Source organism: Coregonus lavaretus (genome assembly GCF_964263955.1).
Source record: "Coregonus lavaretus genome assembly, chromosome: 30".
Taxonomy (NCBI): Eukaryota; Metazoa; Chordata; class Actinopteri; order Salmoniformes; family Salmonidae; genus Coregonus; species Coregonus lavaretus.
In genome coordinates, this window is record NC_140017.1 from 19,080,687 (window position 1) to 19,104,826 (window position 24,140).

At 47.6% G+C, this 24,140-nt stretch overlaps 1 protein-coding gene across 1 annotated transcript in view; it reads right to left on the reverse strand.

Annotated features, from left to right (window-relative positions):
• Positions 1-374: 374 nt before the first annotated feature.
• LOC311105781 (olfactory receptor 6E1-like) overlaps positions 375-24,140 on the reverse strand; it is a gene marked incomplete at both ends in the record, with an annotated part of 29,293 nt that continues 5,527 nt past the window's right edge. Inside the window, 2 exons of the mRNA XM_084147983.1 lie at positions 375-490; positions 1,194-1,346. Coding sequence (XP_084004109.1) covers positions 375-490; positions 1,194-1,346 — 269 coding nt within the window. The remainder of the gene's footprint in view (positions 491-1,193; positions 1,347-24,140) is intronic.

Here is a 24,140-nt window from a genome sequence, read left to right on the forward strand (position 1 = left end):
TTATCAAATAGGGAGACAACATGGAGATAAGGAATAACAAAATATATCTATTAACTAAAGCAAACTATATAAAATTAACAATGGTGTGTGTAGTCAGTAATCAGTAGTGTGAGTGGATGCGTGCATAGATGTGATAATGACTGTTGAAAGGTACCAAAGCAAGCAAACAAACAATGCAGCCACAACCAAAATCCAACAGTGTCTGCATGGAGAGAGTCTCCACAATGAAAGGGGGAAAGGTATATTTATCCCGGGACACACCCGAGCCCAGGTGTGTCCCATTTCTCTGATGACACTCCCAGCTCCGCCCACCGACATCCTATTAAGGAAAACAAGAACAAAGAGAGAATTTGGCAGACAGAGTGGGAGGGTCGTCACACCCGGGCCTTACTGAATACCTCCCGGATGTCCTGGTACTCCGTGGGAATGGCGGAGAGGTCCGAGGCAACTTCCGAGCCCCACGAAAATGTCCCGGGGCAGGCTGCGCTGACTTCAGGCAATGAGCGTGGCATAACGGGCTCCAGCCCATGATGCACCAGTAGACCAGTCAATAAAGGGGTTGTGTCGCTGGAGCCAAGAGAAACCCAATACCAAGGGAACCTGACGAGACTTAATTTGCAGGGATTGGATTGTCTCACTGTGGTTCCCTGATACTTGTAGGTTGATGGGGGTGGTATTGTGGGTGACCCGGCCTACAGAGCGCCCGTCCAGCACTCTAACGTCCATGGGAATGGAGAGGGGCTGAGTGGGGATGCCCAGCTCGGACGCCAGGGTATCGTCCATAAAGCTCTCATCGGCCCCAGAGTCGATGAGTACCCGGAGAAATTGCCTGGTTCCCCCACAGCAAGATGGCATGAAAAGGGGTGCGAGTAAGGGGAGAGGGAAAGTTCACCATATGGCCCACCAGAGTACTCGTTCCTACCGGTGAGCCTGGTCTTTTAGTGGACAGGTGGACCCAAAATGACCAATATTCCCGCAATACAGGCAACTCTTCGTGTGAAGCCTGTATTGCCGTTTGGCTGGAGACAGCCTAGCTCTGCCTAGTTGCATCAGCTCGTGAAGAGGTGGATCGTCAGACTTCTGAGACTCTCGGGGGAACTCGAGTAGCCTTGGGTTCTCTCGGCAATGGAGCCGTCGGGGTCTTCCGGGATGCCTCGGAGGTGAGGTGGAATCGGACTTCCTCTCCTTCCTACATTCCCGTAGTTGCCTATCGATCCGAATGTTCAAGGCGATGAGCGAGTTGAGATCCGTCGGTAGTTCCCGGGCTGCAAGCTCGTCCTTTACTTCCTCCGAAACTCCATGTAGGAACGTGTCGAACAGCGCTTCCGGGTTCCAGACACACTCAGCTGCCAACGTGCGGAAATCCAATGCATAGTCTGCCTCACTGCGGTATTCTTGCCAAAGCTGGAGTAACATCTGGGCAGCCTCTCTCCCGGACAATGGAGCATCGAAAACCTTTACCTCCTGCATGAACTCCTCCAGACTGAAGCATACGGCCGACTGTTGTTCCCACACTGCCATAGCCCAGGCGAGAGCCCTCTCGGACATCAGCGTAATGAGGTACTCTATCTTAGAGCGGTTCGAGGGGAAGGAGGAGGGCTGCAGCTCGATAATGAGCGAACACTGAGCAAGAAATGCCAGACAGGTTCCTGACTCTCCAGCGAAGCGTTCCGGGGAGGTAAGCGGGGTTCTCGGGAAACCGGGGTTGCCGCGCTGCTAACAGCCATTACTGAGGGGCTGGGTGGTTATCGTCGTGGTAGGCTGCCTAACAGACAACCCACGGAATTGCTCCAGCAATGTGTTAAACACTTGGTCATGGCTTTCGGCCTAGGTCTGGAACCCTTCAATGAGACCACGAAGCAACTCCTCATGCCTTCCAATGGTGGCTCCTTGGGAGGAGATGGCTTTGTGGAATGGCCCAAGTCTGCTGGGTCAATCATGGCCAGTTCGTACGCTAACGTTTCAGGAGAAGACCCAGATGCAGACAGTGTCGAAGTAACAAAAGTTTATTACAAAAACAGGGGGAAGGCAAACAACAGGTCAAGGGCAGGCAGAGGTCAGTAATCCAGATCAGAGTCCAAAAGGTACAGAATGGCAGGCAGACTCGGGGTCAGGGCAGGCAGAGGTCAATAATCCAGGGTGGTGTGACAAGGTACAGAACGACAAGCAGGCTCAGGGTCAGGGCAGGCAGAATGGTCATAACCGGGAAAACAGGAACTTGAAAAAGACAGGAGCAAGGGGAAAAATGCTGGTAGGCTTGATGAAACAAAATGAACTGGCAACAGACAAACAGAGAACACAGGTATAAATACACTGGGGATAATGGGGAAGATGGGCGACACCTGGTAGGGGGTGGAGACAATCACAAAGACAGGTGAAACAGATCAGGGTGTGACAGCATCCAGACAAACAACAACACTGCCTGTTCAATCTGAAAGAAACTAATTAGAATAACAAATCAAAATAGAATTACAACTCTTGATAACTGAATAACTCCATATGGAAATAATTGTATCCCATAGGTAATGCTAAAATAGGCTAGAGACAGGTGTCCCTCATTCAGGGGCAGCGATGTCTCTGTCCTTCTCTTGGTCCGAATCACACATAGGACTATTGATAAATGATAAACTTCTTCTAATTATTAGTGTTTACATAGCCAATTTAAATCTCACCCAATGTCTCCAGTCTTTCTAGTGAGGATGATCAGGCCAGAACAGAAGTCAGAGGTCAGTCAGCCCTATTAAGTGAGTGTTTGTTTTCCTGTACATCAGACATTATTTAAAGATATTTTGTGTATCGGGTTTACATTGGGTTTTTCAGTACATTTCTTCTAATCAAGAGAATTTACGTGTGCACCCAAAACTCTGAAAATAGAAACTTTCATTTTTGTACAGCATCCTTTCTAACGTGAAAAACCCACAAAAAAACACTAACAAATATTCATTCATGTGTGTATTCAAACAAAATGGCCAGGACTTACTTGATTTGGGAACTCCCTTGACAGCTGGATCCAGGTACCTTTAACTGCTCTCCTAAGGCACTTGCCTTAGGAAGCCTTTCAAAGGAAGAGATACAGAATAATTGATATACATAAAAAAAAAACTTGGTAGCGGACATTCCATCAGTCGTACACAGAATTATACTTCAAACACACCAGATGATACAGTATCTCGTCAAGATGAATAGGCACCTTCCAAAGTAAACATTCCCAGAGCTCCTCTCTTGTAATCATTGTCATTTTGACCTGTTGCATGTTCTGTACAAACTGTCCCTGGGCTATAAACTAGTCAAAATATGAAACCTGTTGTTTAACAAATCTGTTAGGACCTTCAAAAAGTTGGTGCTGGCTTATCAGCTCAATATTCGGTACTTAAAACATTTACTTGGATCTACTTCATTCTGGACACAATTCCACATAATGGAAACATATTATTGTTTTAGATTACATTACCTTCTTACTTAAATCCCTGGTGCTACCCAAACTATAGAATTGAGAAATAGTAATTGGAAATTGTCAAAAACGTGTCTTATTCAATTATTCATACCTCTGGCCCAAATTTCCCCACTGTCTCTCTTACAGCCTGTTTGAGTTCAGTGTGTACTGGCAGCTGTCTATTTTTACACAGTTAGCTTATCTCTTAACCCAAACACCAGATGGCTTAAACACGAGAGCAGTGGACCAGGCCTTGAAGAGTGAGCGGCCTCTAATTTAAGTCGCAATGCTCAATCCCTCTGTCTTATTTCTTGAAATTACTAAGATATTGCATTATTGGGCTATCTGAAAGCCAATTACCACTCAATTTGTTACTTTCACTAGTCTCCATATCTGTTTCCCTCAACTTGGACTTCCTTCCCAATAGCAAGACATCAATCACTACTGCTTAAACACATGGATCACTCTCAAACAACATTCTGCTTTTCCCCATATTGCAAGGTTTAAAACAAAACAAACATGGTAACTTTCTCCATATTGGAAGGCATTGTCTTCATCTTGGTATACCTTTAAAGGTTACTCTATAGTTATTTCAAATTTTCACTTTCTGCTTCAAAATTTAGTAAATTTTTATTATTTTAAGATTCATATTTAATGCTTTGGAGGGATCAACATGCATTAACTGGGTTGCACTGTCTATCAGTCCCCTGTAGATGGCATGCTCTGTCCATAATAAGTATCTATACTCTCTACAGTATCTATAGTCTCCGTGTCATACTGGCCCTCCTGTAGCTCAGTTGGTAGAGCATGGTGCTTGCAACGCCAGGGTTTTGGGTTTGATTCCCACGGGGGGCCAGTTTGAAAAATGTAGGTTGAACGCTCGCCAGGCTAGGTGGGCTCTGCTTTTTAACAGGTTAAACTTCACACTAGCCTATCGCCCGGGATCCAAGAACCAGAAAGCAGACACCCTGCTCCGACAACACAATGTCTCTAATGAGGACAAGGACCCCGAGCCCATCATCCCCAGTTCCCGCATTGTTCCCACGTTCCGACAAGCCCAGACCTGAGAACCTGACCCCAGTGGGGGTCCCACTAAGACTTTATGTTCCACACTCAGCCTGTTCTCAAGTACTACAATGGGGAAACTCCTCTAAATTAACTGGGCATCCAGGGGTTAATCAGACACTGGAGTTCCTGATGCGGAAATTCTAGTGGCCCAACATGATTCAGGATGTGAGATCCTTCATAACGGCCTGCTCCACCTGTGCCCAAAGCAAGTCCTCATGACAGCAACCGGCTGGGTTGCTCCAACCTCTGTCCATCCCCAGCCGGCCTTGGTCCCACCTGTCCCTGGACTTTATCACAGGGTTACCTCCATCCCAAGGGCTTACCACTATCCTGGTGGTCGTCGATTGGTTCTCGAAGGCAACCCATTTCATCGCCCTACCCAAGTTCCCTTGGCCAAGGAAACAGCCGATCTCATGATTAACCATGTCTTCAAGTATACGGACTCCCCCAGGACATTGTCTCGGACCGTGGCCCCCAGTTCGTCGCGCGATATTGAAAGCCTTCTGATCCCTGTTGGGGGCATAGGTGAGTCTCTCCTCTGGGTTCCACCCACAGTTGAATGGGCGGGTCAACCAGGAGCTGGAGAAGGTCCTCCGCTGTTTTGCCTGCCCTCAGGCTACTAACAGGAGCAAGTTCCTCGTCTGGGCCGAATATGCTCACAACACACTGCCGAACTCGTCCACTGGACTGTCACCGTTCAAGTGTCAGTTCGGGAGACGGAAGCAAAGCTGTTACAGTACACATGGTCAGAGGGACATTCTTAAATAAAGAGAGTAGTTTGGTAGGATAGTGCAGCACATTAGAAGAATACATATCTTTAATGTTATGTTGACCATCTAGCCTGGTAGTCTACACTGTAGAAAAGGTATGCGACATCACCAATGGGCTGGGCAGGCAACGTTATCAGATCTCTCAATAACATTTTAGCAGGAATTTGTGTGCTATGTATCGTGCACCATGTACAATAAAGCATTAGTTCAGTCAAACCAATCCAAAGCCTCTGACAAAGGGACGCTTGCCTGGACCCATATTGAGTCTACTTCTGGACATTTTAGTCCAGAAATAGACTCAATCTGGGTTCCAGGCAACCATCCCTTTGACAGGGAATGGAGATTCTCCATTGAGAATATTTTTTTTCTAGGACCAGTCTTCATCTGGGTCCTGTAATCCTTCCCTTAGTCCTTGTTCCCGACAACTGTAGGCAGGTATCTGAGGACTGTTGAGGGGCTACCTTGCTAGCTTCAGTCTGAATGAGGGTGCAACACAACAGTCTGAGGAGAGGTCATCGTTGGTAGCCTGGCCCCAGATCTGTTTGTGCTATCATTCTAACTCCTTGTCATGTTTGGCATGACAAGGTGTGGAATAATAGCACAAACAGACTGGTACCCATGCTACATAGTTAGGGCACTGTAGTTTTTCCTGACCATATGATCTAACCAGGGAAAACAGATAATAACTCTGGACCCTGAGTCCTAGCTATAGTCTAAAACTAGGCCCAGAGCTTTTCCTGCTCAGGTAAAAGTGAGGACCCTTATTATCACTCTGGGCTTCCCTGGGCCTACTGTACACTTTCAGGGCCTACCCTCCCAGAGGGGATAACAGGAGGTGTGTGTCCCAAATGGCACCCTACAACTTGTTTTCATACTTTTTACAGGATGGATGGAATACATTGACCAATGTGTCTTATACATACATCATGACCCTTACTGGATTATTTGGGTCAAACATATCTCACACAGTGACCCTGGACAAACAAGATGCCTTATCTCAAGAAAGGAATCTGTCAGATAGCTGGCACACAGATATCATGTTACATTGAACAGTTGACCCTCAGAAAAACATGACATGCATCCAGATTCTAGACAGATTGTGGGAGCTGATTTGCTGGACTTCAGTGCGGCTTTTGACATTATCGATCATAGTATGCTGCTGGAAAAACGTACATGTTATGGCTTTACATCACTTGCTATATTGTGGATTGAGAGTTAACTGTCTAACAGAACACAGAGGGTGTTCTTTAATGGTAGCCTCTCCAACATAATCCAGGTAGAATCAGGCATTCCCCAGGCCCCTTCCTTTTTACAATCTTTACTAATGACCTGCCACTAACTCTGTATGCGGATGACTCAACACTATACACGTCAGCTACTACAGCGAGTGAAATCACTGCAACACTTAACAAAGAGATGCAGTCAGTTTCAGAATGGGTGGCAAGAAATAAGTTAGTCCTAAATATTTCAAAAACTAAAATCATTGTATTTCGGACAAATCACTCACTAAACCCTAAACATAAACTAAATATTCTAATGAATCATGTGGAAATTGAGCAAGTTGATGAGACTAAACTGCTTGGAGTAACCCTGGATTGTAAACTATTATGGTCAAAACATATTGATGCAACAGTAGCTAAGATCAGGAGAGGTCTGTCCATCATAAAGCGCTGTTCTGCATTCTTAACAACAATATCAACAAAGCAGGTCCTACAGGCCATAGTTTTGTCGCTCCTGGACTACTGCCCAGTCGTGTGGTCAGGTATCACAAAGAGGGACTTGGGAAAATTACAACTGGTCCTGAACACAGCAGCACGGCTGGCCCTTAAATGTACATGTAGAGCTAACATTAATAATATACATGCCAATCTCTCATGGCTCAAAGTAGAGGAGAGATTGACTTCATCACTACTTGCTTTTGTAAGAAGTATTGACATGTTGAATGAACCGAGCTGTCTGTTTAAACGACTAGCACACAGCTCGGACACCCATGCATACCCCACAAGTCATGCCACCCGAGGTAAAAATACACCTTATGGAAGAGCGAGGACTGTGAAGAGTCATACACACAGGTACAAACACACACACAAACACACATAACATACACACTATACAAACACGTACACCTGGATTGTGTGTTGTAGTAGAGTAGTGGCTGGAGGGCACACACTTAATGTATTGTGAAATCTGTTGTAAAATATATTTTAATGTTTAAAAATTGTATTATAATGCATATTACTGCCTTAATTTTTGCTTGACCCCAGGAAGAGTAGCTGCTGTCTTGGCAGCAGCTAATGGGGATCCATAATAAATACAAATACAAAACTGTAGAGTCCATAGATGTTATTAACTGTCATGTCTGAAGGTGAACAGGCAAGTTTCACTACCAGGTAGTTGTCACAATACACCTTTGTCTATTACATTTCCACACAATTGCAAACTAATACTTAAAGACAGCATTATGAGGAATTTTGCAAAAGAGTAAAACCATATTACACAAATACACACCCTGTTAGGTGTCATGATGACGTTATACTGTAGTGGATAACATAAAGCAAGGTACCTGTTGTAGGACATGGCTGCTAAATTACTGAATTCAAGAGATCCATATGTGTATATGGAAAAGATCTGTAGGTAACAGTATACAGTGGAAACTGCATAGACATCTGAAACCAAATGAGTCATAAGAGCAGGAAACAAAGCAGTGCTACCATACAACTCATTCACAAACAAACTGCACAGAAACAGATACACTACATGGCCAACAGTATGTGGACACCTGCTCATCAAACATCTTATTCCAAAATCATGGACATTAATATGGAATTGGTCCTTTTCTGCTATAACAGCCTCCACTTTTCTGGAAAGGCTTTCCACTAGATGTTGGAACATTTCTTCAGGGACTTGCTTCCATTCAGCCACAAATGCATTTGTAAGGTTGGGCACTGATGTTGGGCGATTAGGCCTGGCTAGCAGTAGGCATTCCAATTCATCCCAAAGGTGTTCATTCGATGGGGTTGAGACCAGTGCTCTGTGCAGGCCAGTCAAGTTCTTTCACACTGATTTCGACAAACCATTTCTGTATTGACCTCGCTTTGTGCACTGGGGCTTTGTCATGCTGAAACATGAAAGGGCCTTCCCCAAACTGTTGCCACAAAGTTGGAAGCACAGAATCATCTAGAATGTCATTGTATGCTGTAACGTTAAGATTTCCTTTCACTGGAACTTGCCTGAACCATGAAAAACAGCCCCTGACCATTATTCCTCCTCCAGCAAACTTTACAGTTGGCACTATGCATTCGGGAAGGTAGTGTTCTCCTGGCATCCGCCAGACTGCCAGACGGTGAAGCGTGATTCATCACTCCAGAGAACACGTTTCCATTGCTCCAGATTCCAATGGCGGCAAGCTTTACACCACTCCAGCCAACGCTTGGCATTGCACATGGTGATCTTAGGGTTGCTCATTTCATGAAGCTTCGGTGACGAACAGTTGTGTGCGGCTGCTCGGTGACGTTGCTTACAGAGGCAGTTTGGAACTCGGTAGTGAGTGTTGCAACAGAGGACCGCCAAATTTTATGCGCTACGCGCTTCAGCACTCGGCGGCCCCATTCTGTGAGCTTGTGTGGCCTACCACTTCGCAGCTGAGCCGTTGTTGCTCATAGACGTTTCCACTTCACAATAACAGCACTTACAGTTGACTGGGCCAGCTCTAGCAGGGCAGAAATTTGATGAACTGACTTGTTGGAAAGGTGGCATCCTACGACGGTGCCACATTGAAAGTCACTGAGCTCTTCAGTAAGGCCATTCTACTGCCAATGTTTGTCTATGGAGCAGTTGCCATACCAGGCAGTGATGCAACCATTCAGGATGCTCTCAATGGTGCAGCTGTAGAACCTTTTTAGGATATGACCCATGCCAAATCTTTTCAGTGTCCTTATGGGGAATATGTTTTGTCGTGCCCTCTTCATGACTGTCTTGGTGTGCTTGGACCATGTTAGTTTGTTGGTGATGTGGACACCAAGGAAATTGAAGCTCTCAACCTGCTCCACTACAGCCCCGTCAATGAGAATGGGGGCGTGCTCGGTCCTCTTCTTTTTCCTGTAGTCCACAATCATCTCCTTTGTTTTGATCACGTTGAGGGAGAGGTGGTTATCCTGGCACCACACGGCCAGGTCTCTGTCCTCCTCCCTATAGGCTGTCCCGTCGAGCTTTGTACGCGTGTCTGTGTGTGGAGTAAAGGTACTCTAGAGTTTTCTTCCCTCTAGTTGCACATTTAAGATGCTGGTAGAAATGAGGTAAAACGGATTTAAGTTTCCCTGCATTAAAGTCCCCGGCCACTAGGAGCGCCGCCTCTGGATGAGCGTTTTCCTGTTTGCTTGTGGCCGTATACAGTTCATTGAGTGCGGTCTTAGTGCCAGCATCGGTTTGTGGTGGTAAATAGCCAGCTACGAAGAATATAGATGAAAACTCTCTTGGTAGATAGTGTGGTCTACAGCTTATCATGAGACTTCCTTAGATATCGTGCACCAGCTATTATTTACAAATATACAGTTGACGTCGGAAGTTTACATACACCTTAGCCAAATACATTTAAATTCAGTTTTTCACAATTCCTGACATTTAATCCTAGTAAAAATTCCCTGTCTTAGGTCACTTTATTTTAAGAATGTGAAATATAAGAATAATAGGAGAGAGAATGATTTATTTAAGCTTTTATTTCATTCATCACATTCCCAGTGGGTCAGAAGTTTACATACACTCAATTAGTATTTGGTAGCATTGCCTTTAAATTGTTTAACTTGGGTCAAACGTTTCGGGTAGCCTTCCACAAGCTTCCCACAATAATTTGGGTGTATTTTGGCTCATTCCTTCTGACAGAGCTGGTGTAACTGAGTCAGGTTTGTAGGCCTCCTTGCTCGCACACGCCTTTTCAGTTCTGCCCACAAATTTTCTATAGGATTGAGGTCAGGGCTTTGTGATGGCCACTCCAATACCTTGACTTTGTTGTCCTTAAGCCATTTGCCACAACTTTGGAAGTATGCTTGGGGTCATTGTCCATTTGGAAGATCCATTTGCGACCAAGCTTTAACTTCCTGACTGATGTCTTGAGATGTTGCTTCAATATATCCACACCATTTTCCTTCTTCATGATGCCATCTATTTTGTGAAGTGCACCAGTCCCTCCTTCAGCAAAGCACCCCCACAGCATGATGCTGCCACCCCTGTGCTTCACGGATGGGATGGTGTTCTTGGGCTTGCAAGAACCCCCTTTTTCCTCCAAACATAACGATGGTCATTATGGCCAAACAGTTCTATTTTGTTTCATCAGACTAAAAAGTATGATCTTTGTCCCCATGTGCGAACCGTAGTCTGGCTTTTTATGGCGGTTTTGGAGTAGTGGCTTCTTCCTTGCTGAGCGGCCTTTCAGGTTATGTCGATATAGGACTCGTTTTACTGTGGATATAGATACTTTTGTACCTGTTTCCTCCAGCATCTTCACAAGATCCTTTGCTGTTGTTCTGGGATTGATTTGCACTTTTCGGACCAATGTATGTTCATCTGTAGGAGACAGAACGTGTCTCCTTCCTGAGCGATATGATGGCTGCGTGATTCCATGGTGTTTATACTTGTGTACTATTGTTTGTACAGATGAACATGGTACCTTCAGGCGTTTGGAAATTGCTCCTAAGGATGAACCAGACTTGTGGAGGTCTACAATTATTTTGGCTGATTTCTTTTGATTTTCCCTTGTTGTCAAGCAAAGAGGCACTAAGTTTGAAGGTAGGCCTTGAAATACATCCACAGGTACACTTCCAACTGACTCAAATGATGTCAATTAGCCTTTCAGAAGCTTCTAAAGCTATGAAATCATTTTCTGGAACTTTCCAATGTCACGCCCTGGCTCTGGGGACTCTGAAATGTTGAGCCAGGGTGTGTAGTTTTTGTGTTATATTTTCTATGTTGATGTTCTAGATCATTTAGTTCTATGTTGGCCAGGGTGGTTCCCAATCAGAGGCAGCTGTATCTCGTTGTCTCTGATTGGGGATCATACTTAGGCAGCCTGTTTGGCACTAGTCGGTGTGGGATCTTGTTCCGTTAAGGTTTGTTTTGTGTAACCTAGGACTTCACGTTTCGTTTGTTTGTTGTTTTGTCTTGAGTTAAGTACTAAATAAAATGTACGCTTATCACGCTGTGCCTTGGTTCCACGAGTCATTAAACGATCGTGACAGAAGATCCCACCAAAAGAGGACCAAGCAGCGTGTCCAGGAACAGACAGCCTGGACCTGGGAGGAGATCCTGGACGGGAAGGGATCCTGGACTTGGGAGGAGATTCAGGCCGGAATGGATCGCCGTCCTTGGGAGGAGACTGTGGAGGCGCGCTATAGAGAGGAGCAGCGGCAACGCAGAGGGTACCGGCCGAGGAGGAAGCCCGAGAGACAGCCCCAAGAAAGTTTTGGGGGGGGGCTAAAAGGGTGGTTGGCGGAGCCTAGGGTTAGAGCAGAGCCAACTCCCCGTACTCAGGCTAGGAAGCGTGTGACTGGGCAGGCTCCGTGTTATGCGGAGCCACGAACTGTGCCGCGAGTGTTCCGGCACAGTCCTGTACGTCCTGTGCTAGCACCACGCACGTGTCATGCAAAGATGGGCATTCAGCCAGTACGGGGTGTGCCGGCTCAACGCTCGTGGTCTCCACTACGCCTCCTCGGTCCCGTATATCCTGCCCCAGTGCCACGTGCTGTAGCACCAGTACGAGTGCACAGCCCCGTACGTCCTGTGCTGATGCCTCACACGTATTGTGTGGAAGTAGGCATTCAGCCAGGATGGGTTGTGTCAGCTCTTCGCTCCAGACCTCCAGTCCGCCTCCACAGTCCGGCCCGGCCCGTTGCGGCTCCTCGCACCAAGCCAGTGGTGCGTGTTCCCAGTCCAGCCCGGCCTGTTCCTGCTCCCCGCACCAAGCCAGTGGTGCGTGTTACCAGTCCAGCCCGGCCTGTTCCTGTCCCTCGCACCAAGCCAGTGGTGCGCATCGTCAGCCCGGTGCGGCCCGTTCCTGCTCCACGCACCAAGCCAGTGGTGCGCGTCGCCAGCCCGGTCCGGCCTGTTCCTGCCCCTCGCACCAAGCCAGTGGTGCGCGTCGCCAGCCCGGTCTGGCCCGTTCCTGCCCCTCGCACCAAGCCAGTGGTGCGCGTCGCCAGCCCGGTCCGGCCCGTTCCTGTACCTCGCACCAAGCCAGTGGTTCGCGTCGCCAGCCCGGTCCGGCCCGTTCCTGCCCCTCGCACCAAGCCAGTGGTGCGCGTCGCCAGCCCGGTCCGGCCCGTTCCTGCTCCCCGCACCAAGCCAGTGGTGCGCGTCGTCAGCCCGGTCCGGCCCTTACCTGCTCCCCGTACCAAGCCAGTGGTGCGCGTCGTCAGCCCGGTCCGGCCCGTTCCTGCTCCCCGCACCAAGCCAGTGGTGCGCGTCGACAGCCCGGTCCGGCCCGTTCCTGCTCCCCGCACCAAGCCAGTGGTGCACGTCGCCAGCCCAGTCCGGCCCGTTCCTGCTCCCCGCACCAAGCCAGTGGTGCGCGTCGTCAGCCCGGTCCGGCCCGTTCCTGCTCCCCACACCAAGCCAGTGGTGCGCGTCATCAGCCCGGTCCGGCCCGTTCCTGCTCCCCGCACCAAGCCAGTGGTGCGCGTCGACAGCCCGGTCCGGCCCGTTCCTGCTCCCCGCACCAAGCCAGTGGTGCACGTCGCCAGCCCAGTCCGGCCCGTTCCTGCTCCCCGCACCAAGCCAGTGGTGCGCGTCGTCAGCCCGGTCCGGCCCGTTCCTGCTCCCCACACCAAGCCAGTGGTGCGCGTCGTCAGCCCGGTCCGGCCCGTTCCTGCTCCCCGCACCAAGCCAGTGGTGCGTGTGTCCAGTCCGGCACGGCCCGTGCCTGTTCCGGCACCGGTCAGCTGCTCCACTCCGGAGCCAGAGCAATCCGCTCCACCGGGATCCGGTCCAACTCCAGTCAGCGGATCCACTCCGGAGCCAGAGTAATCCGCTCCACCGGTGTCCAGTCCAGCTCCGGCCAGCGGCTCCAGTCCGGAGCCTGTACGGTTTGATCCACCGTCGTCGGGTCCAGCTCCAGTCAGCGGTGCCAGACCAGATCAGGGGCGCAACGGGGAGGTGGAGAGAAAGTGATGGTCACGCCCGGAGCCGGATCCGCCTCTGAGGCGGAATGCCCACCCGGCCCCTACCCTGTTGTGTTTGTGTGGCGCGGTCACAGTCCGCGCCTTTGGGGGGACAGCTGACACTCATTGCCTCTGATTGAGAACCACCCCGGCCAACATAGAAACACATGAGCTAGATAAAGAACCTAGAACACAAACACATAGAAACTACACACCCTGGCTCAACATAACAGAGTCCCAGAGCCAGGGCGTGACAGTACCCCCCTCCCCCCAAAGGCGCGGACTGCGACCGCGCCAAACATAAACCGAACAGGGGAGGGCCGGGTGGGCATTCCTCCTCGGAGGCGGTTCCGGCTCCGGGCTTGACCCCCACTCTCCAACAATCCCCCCGTAGCGCCCCTGCTCCGGTCTGGCCTCACTGGCTGGAGCTGGACTGGACATCGGTGGAGCGGATTGCTTAGGCTCCGTTGTGGAGCAGCTGACCGGTACCTGACCAGGCACCGGTGACCCAGGCACGGGCTGTGCCGGACTGACGACGCGCACCACAGGCTTGGTGCGGGGAGCAGGAACGGGCCGGACCGGGCTGACGACGCGCACCACAGGCTTGGTGCGGGGAGCAGGGACGGGCCGAACCGGGCTGACAAAGCGCACCACAGGCTTGGTGCGAGGGACAGGAACAGGCCGGACCGCACTGGGAACACACACCACTGGCCTTACCCGGGGATCAGGAACGGGCCGGACCGGACTGGCAACACACCTCAGTACCTCTCGCCATGCCTCTACATTTTCCTTCCCTCTACTCGCCAATGGCTCCCGTAACCCGGTGGCCTTCTCTCCTCGTCCACTAACTCGCCCCTTATCTGCCTCCAGCAGCCCCGTCGTCCACGGTGTGAGCCCCCCCCCTAAAAATGTATTGGGTTTGTCTCTCCCCCGTGGATATGGCCTCCATGGCTCTCGCCAGACTCTCCATCCTCTGCTCCCAGGTCCAACAAGTGCTTCCTCTATGTCTCTCCAAGAAGCTGCAATAGAATCATTCTCAAGGATTTTATTTGGAAAGACCAGTAATAGAATTTGTAATCTGGAAGAACCGTTCCCTTTAACCGTGTAAGAGTATCATATCGAATGCATGGCTTTTTATCATTCCAAATAAACTTTGAGGTCATTGACTTTAATTCCTCAAAGTATTTTGGCGGAGGAGGTATAGGCAGCATAGAGAAAATAAAATGTAGTCGACCGAGTGCGTTCATTTTTACTATAGCAATCCTACCTTGTAATGGGATTTTAAGAGAGGACCTTCTCTGAAATTCAGAGGTGATCTCCTCTTTTAGTTTGACATAGTTTCTTCTGCAAACTTGGGAAAATTTGGTGGGTATGCATATGCCCAAATAAATAAAGTCTGACTCATGCCACTGCACTGGAGATGCAGAAGGCAAAGTAAGCAATTTCACAGGGCTTTTTGGGGGCACCAGTATAGATTTTTCCAGTTTATTTTATATCCAGAGAATGAAACGAAAAGAGTAAAACATTTCAGAATCTGTGTAAGGGAAATTGAGATGTCTGAGAAATACAATAAGATGTAATCAGAGTATACTTTATGCTGCATACCTTTAATATTGATGGGTGAAATAAGTGGGTCCAATCTAATCGCTTGAGCAAGGGGCTCCAAAGACAGGGAGTTTTTAAACTTTGTTTCCATTGAACATCCCATACAAAATAAAGGCATTTTAATTAATTATATGAAGAGTGCCTTGGTCCTCCTTTCTTTTTGATTTACAGGGCAAAGAGCGTTGGTGATAATGGACATCCTTGTTCTGTGGAATATTGTAAACAGAAAGTCTTGGATAGAATGTTTCCCGTCTGCACAACTGCTTGGGATGCAGAATACAATGTTTTTAACATGGAGATAAATCCTTTACCAAAACCAAAGGACTCCAAAACACACCATAAATAGTTCCATTCTAGCCTATCAAAGGCTTTTTCTGCATCCAAACTAAAAAAGTGCAGTAGGGACTAGGTCGTTTTCGGACTCATTTATGACATGGAAAGTCGTCTAATATTGTCTGAGGCTAAACAACCCTTTATAAACCCAGTTTGATCATCGCTAATTAGATTTCCTACAAGCAGTTCCAATCTGATGGCAAGTATATTTGCAAACAGCTTGAACTCTGTTGTAATAAGGTTTAAGGGCCTATAACTTTTACAGTCTAGGGGAGATTTGCCCTTTTTTAACAAAGCTATAATTAGTAAGGTGTTTTGGTCTCTATGGAATTCTCCATGTTTTAATGCATGATTGATAGAACCAATAATTAATTAGTGGCCCGACAATATCCCATATTTCAAGAAACAGCTCAGGAGGGAAACCATCAAGTCATGGTGATTTGCCTCTTTTCATAGATGTTAATGCACTCCTGAGTTCTTCAAGAGTAAGTGGGGAGTCAAGGAACCCAGATTGCTCTCTGTCAAGTTTGGGAAGGTCCAATGATGATAAGAAGTGTGTCATCTTATTATGATCAGGGTCCGCCTCTGACGTATATAATTGGGAATAATAAAACTGTGGGGGGGGTTCATCGACAAAACAGGGGAAATGAGAGTAAGAGAGAGCGAGGGGTTTTTAGCTGTTGACGTCAGGCTTGCAGCTGCACTCTCTGTCCGTCTGATGGTTTGTTGGTTTGTATGTCAAAGTTTCGCAACAATGTTGCTACTAATCCATGTGATCAATGACCGGTGCAGTCCCAAAAATGTACAACCACGACCTAGAGCGGTAACGGCGATCGAGTTAATCACTTTACAAACTAAGTACGCTTGAAAATAAACAAGACTTCTGCAGAATTGCACACACCATCAAACTGCCGCGCCAACCGAGAGCTCTCCACAGAGAGCCGGAAGAGCTATCTTTATCACCTCCTCCCTGATTGCTGATGCGCTCTTAAAATGGCAGCATACGTTGAAGGCTCCGTGCAGGATTTCACCATACTCCTCCCCCCATGAAAAAACAAAGCCTGTAGAAACAGAGATGATGTAGGCTTTGGCAGGTTCATGTTACTGCTACACAAAACCAGGGATGTCCTCATCATCCGAGTCCTCCAAGAAGAGTTCCTGCAGGTGTTGCTTTTGCCTGCGATCCAGCTCTTCTGCCGTAGGGTAGCAGGGCTTTAGGTCAACAACATGCCTGACATCTTCCTCAGTGTCCTCCAAACAGACCAAGTAGTTAACTGCTGCACCACACAGTATGGACCTTTCCATCTCGAAGCTAGCTTGGCAGTGAACTGCTTGGACGCCTTTGACAGATGATGAGAACATACCCAGACCCGAGACAGGGGTGGGAAACACACGTCTCGTCTATTTTTGTCATAGTTTCTGAGCTGCCATTGTTTGGCTTTGATTCTGCTGGTATCCACTCTAGCAAGGTGTTGGACTGCATCAAACGCTGGGCAGTCAGGTGAAACATTGGTACTTTGCAAGACTCTGTCCATCTGACCTTTTAGTGGTCTTCCCAGGTGGAGTTCGGCGGGAGTGACCCCAGAAGTCTCCTGGACTGCAGAGTTCAGTGCAAAGTGAAACTCAGGAAGATGCTGATCCCACCTTGTGTGCAGATCCCCCACGAATAAAGCAATCATCCCCTTCAGGTTGAGGTTTACCCTCTCGGTCAAGTTGGTCTGAGGATGGTAGGCCAGTAGGTACAGAGCTCTTTGTAGATTCCTGAGATGAACTGCAGACCTCTGTCAGAGAGAATTTGGTCTGGAATCCCGAATCTGGTAAAGACCTCCCTTCACAGAAGTAGAGCAATGGCGGATGCAGTGGCTTTGCGGAGGGGAAACAACTCCACCCAGTGTGTGTAATGGTCCACTACCACCAATAAAAATTCATTCCGGGTCCCCCGGCTGGGTGGAAAAGGACCCATGAGGTCAATTCCCAGCATTTCATTAGGATGGTTCACCACGGTCTGCTGCAGTTTCCCGGCAGGTCTGCCAATGTCTGGTTTGTATTTCTGGCAGACTTCACACTGCTGTACAAACTTCTTAATATCAATCCACATGCCTGGCCAGTACGCCACCTCCTGTAATCTTCGGTAGGTCTCCAAGATGGCCACTCATGGAGTTGGCATGATAAGCTTGGATCATCTGGTCAATCAATGTAGAGGGAATGAAGACACAGTAATGAATGCTGTGTGTTCCATCTTCTCTTGGAGTTTTTCGATACACTTTATCCTGAATTATGCTGAATTTCTCATTGAAGCGGCTCTTCGAGTCATGTGGATCGCCATGATGGTAGCATCATTCTGCTGTGCTCTCCACACACTCTCATCATTCAGAGGGAAATAATCATCCAGAAACTTAGCGGTAGTGTAAGTGCTGCACAATGGAGGACAGACATTGGCGGTCTCTGTAATCAGAGAAAGGGCATCCAGTACAATATTCAGTTTTCCTTTGCAATACTCAATGATGAAGTCAATCCTCTGAATTCTGATACACCAGCGAATAAGTCTTGCCTGATGCCAGAACCCACTGCTGTCACGATCGTCATAAACAGGAGTGGACCAATGCGCAGCGTGATGAGTGAACATACTTATTTATTAAAGAACAAAACAACAACACGATAACGTGACATCCTTGGTTACAAACACTAACCATACATGGAACAAGATCCCACAACACACTGTGGAAAACAGGCTGCCTAAGTATGGTTCCCAATCAGAGACAACAAGCAACGTTGCCTCTGATTGAGAACCACACCGGCCAACATAGAAACAAATGAACTAGATAAACAACCTAGAACACAAAACACATAGAAACAACACACCCTGGCTCAACATAACAGAGTCCCAGAGCCAGGGCGTGACAGTACCCCCCCCCCCCCCCCCCCCCCAAAGGCGCGGACTGCGACCGCGGCAAACATAAACCGAACAGGGGAGGGCCGGGTGGGAATTCCTCCTCGGAGGCGGTTCCGGCTCCGGGCTTGACCCCCACCCTCCAACAAACCCCCCATAGCGCCCCTGGTCCGGTCTGGCCCTGCTGGCTGGATCTGGACTGGACATCGGTGGAGCGGATCGCTCAGGCTCCGATGTGGAGCAGCTAACCGGTACCTGACCAGGCACCGGTGACCCAGGCACGGGCTGTGCCGGACTGACGACGCGCACCACAGACTTGGTGCGGGGAGCAGGGATGGGCCGAACCGGGCTGACGAAGCGCACCACAGGCTTGGTGCGGGGAGCAGGGACGGGCCGAATTGGGCTGACGACGCGCACCACAGGCTTGGTGCGGGGAGCAGGAACGGGCCGGACCGGGCTGACGACATGCACCACAGGCTTGGTGCGGGGAGCAGGGACGGGCCGAACCGGGCTGACGAAGCGCAACACAGGCTTGGTGCGGGGAGCAGGGACGGGCCGGACTGGGCTGACAATGCGCACCACAGGCTTGGTGCGGGGAGCAGGAACAGGCCGAGCCGGGCTGGCGACGCGCACCGTAGGCTTGGTGCGAGTGGCAGGAACAGGCCGGGCCGAGCTGGCGACGCGCACCACAGGCTTGGTGCGAGGGACAGGAACAGGCCGGACCGCACTGGGAACACACACCACTGGCCTTACATGGGGATCAGGAACGGGCCGGACCGGACTGGCAACACACCTCAGTACCTCTCGCCGTGCCTCTACATTTTCCTTCCCTCTACTCGCCAATGGCTCCCGTAACCCGGTGGCCTTCTCTCCTCGTCCACTGACTCGCCCCTTATCTGCCTCCAGCAGCCCCGTCGTCCATGGTGTGAGCCCCCCCCTAAAAATGTCTTGGGTTTGTCTCTCCCCTGTGGCTATGGCCTCCATGGCTCTCGCCAGACTCTCCCTCTTCTGCTCCCAAGTCCAACCTCTCTCCTCCTCCCGCGGCTTGACCCAGTCGAGGTTGATATCCTTTAGAGCCCTCTCTGGCGTTGGCTCCTGGACACGCTGCTTGGTCCAGTTATGGTGGGATCTTCTGTCACGATCGTCATAAACAGGAGTGGACCAATGCGCAGCGTGATGAGTGAACATACTTATTTATTAAAGAACAAAACAACAACACGATAACGTGACGTCCTTGGTTACAAACACTAACCATACACGGAACAAGATCCCACAACACACTGTGGAAAACAGGCTGCCTAAGTATGGTTCCCAATCAGAGACAACAAGCAACAGCTGATTCACGTTGCCTCTTATTGAGAACCACACCGGCCAACATAGAAACAAATGAACTAGATAAACAACCTAGAACACAAAACACATAGAAACAACACACCCTGGCTCAACATTACAGAGTCCCAGAGCCAGGGCGTGACAACTGCAGAGCAGGGTGGTCTGTGTAATAGCTCAATTTCTCCAAAACCCAGACCACAGCGAGGAACTCCCGTTAAGTCGTTGAATAATTCCTCTCTGCGGAATTAAGAGTGCGACTTGCATAGGCAAGAACATCTTCTGATCCAGGTCGTGTTTTAATGCTGTTTAACTCTTCCCCTTTTGCTCTGTAAATGTTTGTTTCTGCTCATTTTCAACAAGATGAATCTGTTTTTCTAGGTTTACTACTTTTTTACTGCGAGTTGAATTAAGATGTGAGGCAAACGAGGTACAGTTTCCCCTCAAAAAACATTTGTCACCTCCCAAAGTGACTCAGGGGATGTGGCTGTATCAGTATTCAACAATACAAATTATTTCAACTTTGTTGAAAGATGTGTAAAAAAGCCTTATTCTGCAGCAAAGTTGTGTTAAAGTGCCATCTTCTGGCACCTTTCTGTTTGGAGCTGTCAAGTAAGATACTATACAGGACAGCTCCATGGTCAGAAATTACTATGGGGAGCAGCTCGGTTGTCTGAATACATCTGTTTATATAGGGAGATACAAATATGTAGTCTATCCGTGAAAATGTATTATGTTTTGAAGAAAATAAAGTATAATCTTTGACAGTCAAATTCCTTAGACGCCAAGCATCTAAAATATTAAGCTCTGCAGCAAATGAGATGAGATCACCAGAGGCCTGATCAGTTTGAGAGTGAGATGAAACATGAGACCTATCTGAGAATTACATACCTGATTAAAATCACCTCCAACAACAAGTTTGTATTCTGAAAGATCTAATAGTATTTTAGAGATAGAACTAAGGAAATTAGAATCAGGAATGTTTGGACAGTAGATTGAGATGAAACACATCTTAGTGTGATTAATAACTGTAGTTACAAATACAAAACGTCCTGAATCATCATTATCATAACCATTAACCTGAACACGTGGTTTTCTATCAAATAATATGAAAACACCTTTCGTTTTGTTAGTGGCTGAGGAGTGAGCAAAACATTTATAGTATCTGTTTTGGAATCTATAGACATCATAGTGTTTTAGGTGGGTTTCTTGTATGAAGGCGATATCAACCTTTTTTGCGTCTGATGTATTCTAAGCATTTGGTACGCTTGATAGCGGAATTCAAACCATGGGAATTTTACGACATTACGATGAGCTCACGGTTCATTTAAAACCTTTGTCATATAGAATGTATTGATAAGTGTATGACAAAAATGAACAAGAAATTAAATAAAAAACACCTACTTCAATATAAACAGGAATAAATGTTGTGCACCATTATACCTATTTGTGAACAAACTCTGACCGCTGGGTTTTAACAATAATAAAAACAAAAACAGTAACCACCTGCAAGAGAGGAAGTCTATAGCTTAAACCCCTCTCTTTGGCTGGTACATCAGGAGGCTCCCAAACAGCGACGCACGTCCCAAGTCCAGTCTGCATTCCAAACACTTAAAAGACACACCGGCTGCAGTCCAAACACGCTATTTTTACCCCCTCAGCCCTTGTGCTAGCCACTTTCCCTCGGGGGAATTCTGGTCGAAGCCGGATGCAGTTTGATTGCCATCTTAAGCAGAGGTCCAATTCACTTAAGTTGCCCCCTCGGCCCTCGATGTAGCTCGAGGGAGCGAGTGAACAACTTTGGTCACTTGCGGGGTTGATATGACCCATAATTCAATGCAAACTGTAGTCACATGTCAAACTCTGGTGGCCGTGAAGTGTCAAATTTAATCAACAAGGCTGCATTTTTGGCATGTCAGAGAAAAGTATGTTAGCTTGTTAAAAAATGTATATAGATATTGATTTTAGCGTTGGCACATTGGCTTAGTTTCGTAGATAGGAACCTATAAAACATAGTTAGATTCATAAACATATTTTTGAGAATTCTGAAATGTATTTGAATAAATGAACAAGCTATAAAACTAGCTAGCCAGCTATGGGTAATTGTAGCTAGCTACCTGACAGGAGTGTTAGCTAGATACGTTAGCTTACTAGGTACAGTACCAGTCAAAACTTTGGACACACCTACTCATTCAAGGGTTTTTCGTTATTTTTACTATTTTCTACATTGTAGAATAATAGTGAACACATAAAAACCATGAAATAACACAAAAAAGCAACCAAAAAAGTGTTAAACAAATCAAAATATATTTTATATTTTAGACTCTTCAAAGTAGCCACCCTTTGCCTTGATGACAGCTTTGCATACGCTTGGCATTCTCTCAACCAGCTTCACCTGGAATGCTTTTTCAACAGTTTTGAAGGAGTTCCCACATATGCTGAGCGGTCCAACTCATCCCAAACCATCTCAATTGGGTTGAGGTCGGGTGATTGTGGAGGCCAGATCATCTGATGCAGTACTACATCACTCTCCTTCTTGGTCAAATAGCCCTTACACAGCCTGGAGGTTTGTTGGGTCATCTTGTTGAAAAACAAATGATAGTCCCACTAAGCGCAAACCAGATGGGATGGCTGCAGAATGCTGTGGTAGCCATGCTGATTAAGTGTGCCTTGAATTCAAAATAAATCACTGACAGTGTCACCAGCAAAGCACCCCCACACCATCACACCTCCTCCTCCATGCTTCACGGTGGGAACCACACATGCGGAGATAATCTGTTCACCTACTCTGCGTCTCACAAAGACATAGTTGTTGGAACCAAAAAGGACAGATTTCCACCAGTCTAATGTCCATTGCTCGTGTTTCTTGGCCCAATCAAGTCTCTTGTTCTTATTGGTGTCCTTTAGTAGTGGTTTCTTTGCAGCAATTCAACCATGAAGGCCTGATTCACGCAGTCTCCTCTGAACAGTTGATGTTGAGATGTGTCTGTTACTTGAACTCTGTGAAGCATTTATTTGGGCTGCAATTTCTGAGGCTGGTAACTCTAATGAACTCTAGGTCTTCCTTTCCTGTGGCGGACCTCATGAGAGCCAGTTTCATCATAGCGCTTGATGGTTATTGCGACTGCACTTGAAGAAACTTTCAAAGTTCTTGAAATGTTCCATATTGACTGACCTTCATGTCTTAAAGTAATGATGGACTGTCCTTTCTCTTTGCTTATTTGAGCTGTCTTGCCATAATATGGACTTGGTCTTTTACCAAATAGGGCTATCTTCTATATAACTTGTCCCAACACAACTGATTGGCTCAAATGCATTAAGAAGGAAAGAAATTCCACAAATTAATTTTTAACAAGGCACACCTGTTAATTGAAATGCATTCCAGGTGACTACCTCATGAAGCTGGTTGAGAGAATGTCAAGAGTGTGCAAAGCTGGCATCAAGGCAATGGGTGGCTACTTTTAAGAATCTCAAATATAACATACAGTGAGGGAAAAAAGTATTTGATCCCCTGCTGATTTTGTACGTTTGCCCACTGACAAAGAAATGATCAGTCTATAATTTTAATGGTAGGTTTATTTGAACAGTGAGAGACAGAATAACAACAAAAAAATCCAGAAAAACAGATGTCAAAAATGTTATAAATTGATTTGCATTTTAATGAGGGAAATAAGTATTTGACCCCTCTGCAAAACATGATTTAGTACTTGGTGGCAAAACCCTTGTTGGCAATCACAGAGGTCAGATGTTTCTTGTAGTTTGCCACCAGGTTTGCACACATCTCAGGAGGGATTTTGTCCCACTCCTCTTTGCAGATCTTCTCCAAGTCATTAAGGTTTCGAGGCTGACGTTTGGCAACTCGAACCTTCAGCTCCCTCCACAGATTTTCTATGGGATTAAGGTCTGGAGACTGGCTAGGCCAATCCAGGACCTTAATGTGCTTCTTCTTGAGCCACTCCTTTGTTGCCTTGGCCGTGTGTTTTGGGTCATTGTCATGCTGGAATACCCATCCACGACCCATTTTCAATGCCCTGGCTGAGGGAAGGAGGTTCTCACCCAAGTTTTGACGGTACATGGCCCCGTCCATTGTCCCTTTGATGCGGTGAAGTTGTCCTGTCCCCTTAGCAGCAAAACACCCCCAAAGCATAATGTTTCCACCTCCATGTTTGACGGTGGGGATGGTGTTCTTGGGGTCATAGGCAGCATTCCTCCTCCTCCATACACGGCAAGTTGAGTTGATGCCAAAGAGCTTGATTTTGGTCTCATCTGACCACAACACTTTCACCCAGTTCTCCTCTGAATCATTCAGATGTTCATTGGCAAACTTCAGACGGCCCTGTATATGTGCTTTCTTGAGCAGGGGGACCTTGCGGGCGTTGCAGGATTTCAGTCCTTCACGGCGCAGTGTTTTACCAATTGTTTTCTTGGTGACTATGGTCCCAGCTGTCTTGAGATCATTGACAAGATCCTCCCGTGTAGTTCTGGGCTGATTCCTCACCGTTCTCATGATCATTGCAACTCCACGAGGTGAGATCTTGCATGGAGCCCCAGGCCGAGGGAGATTG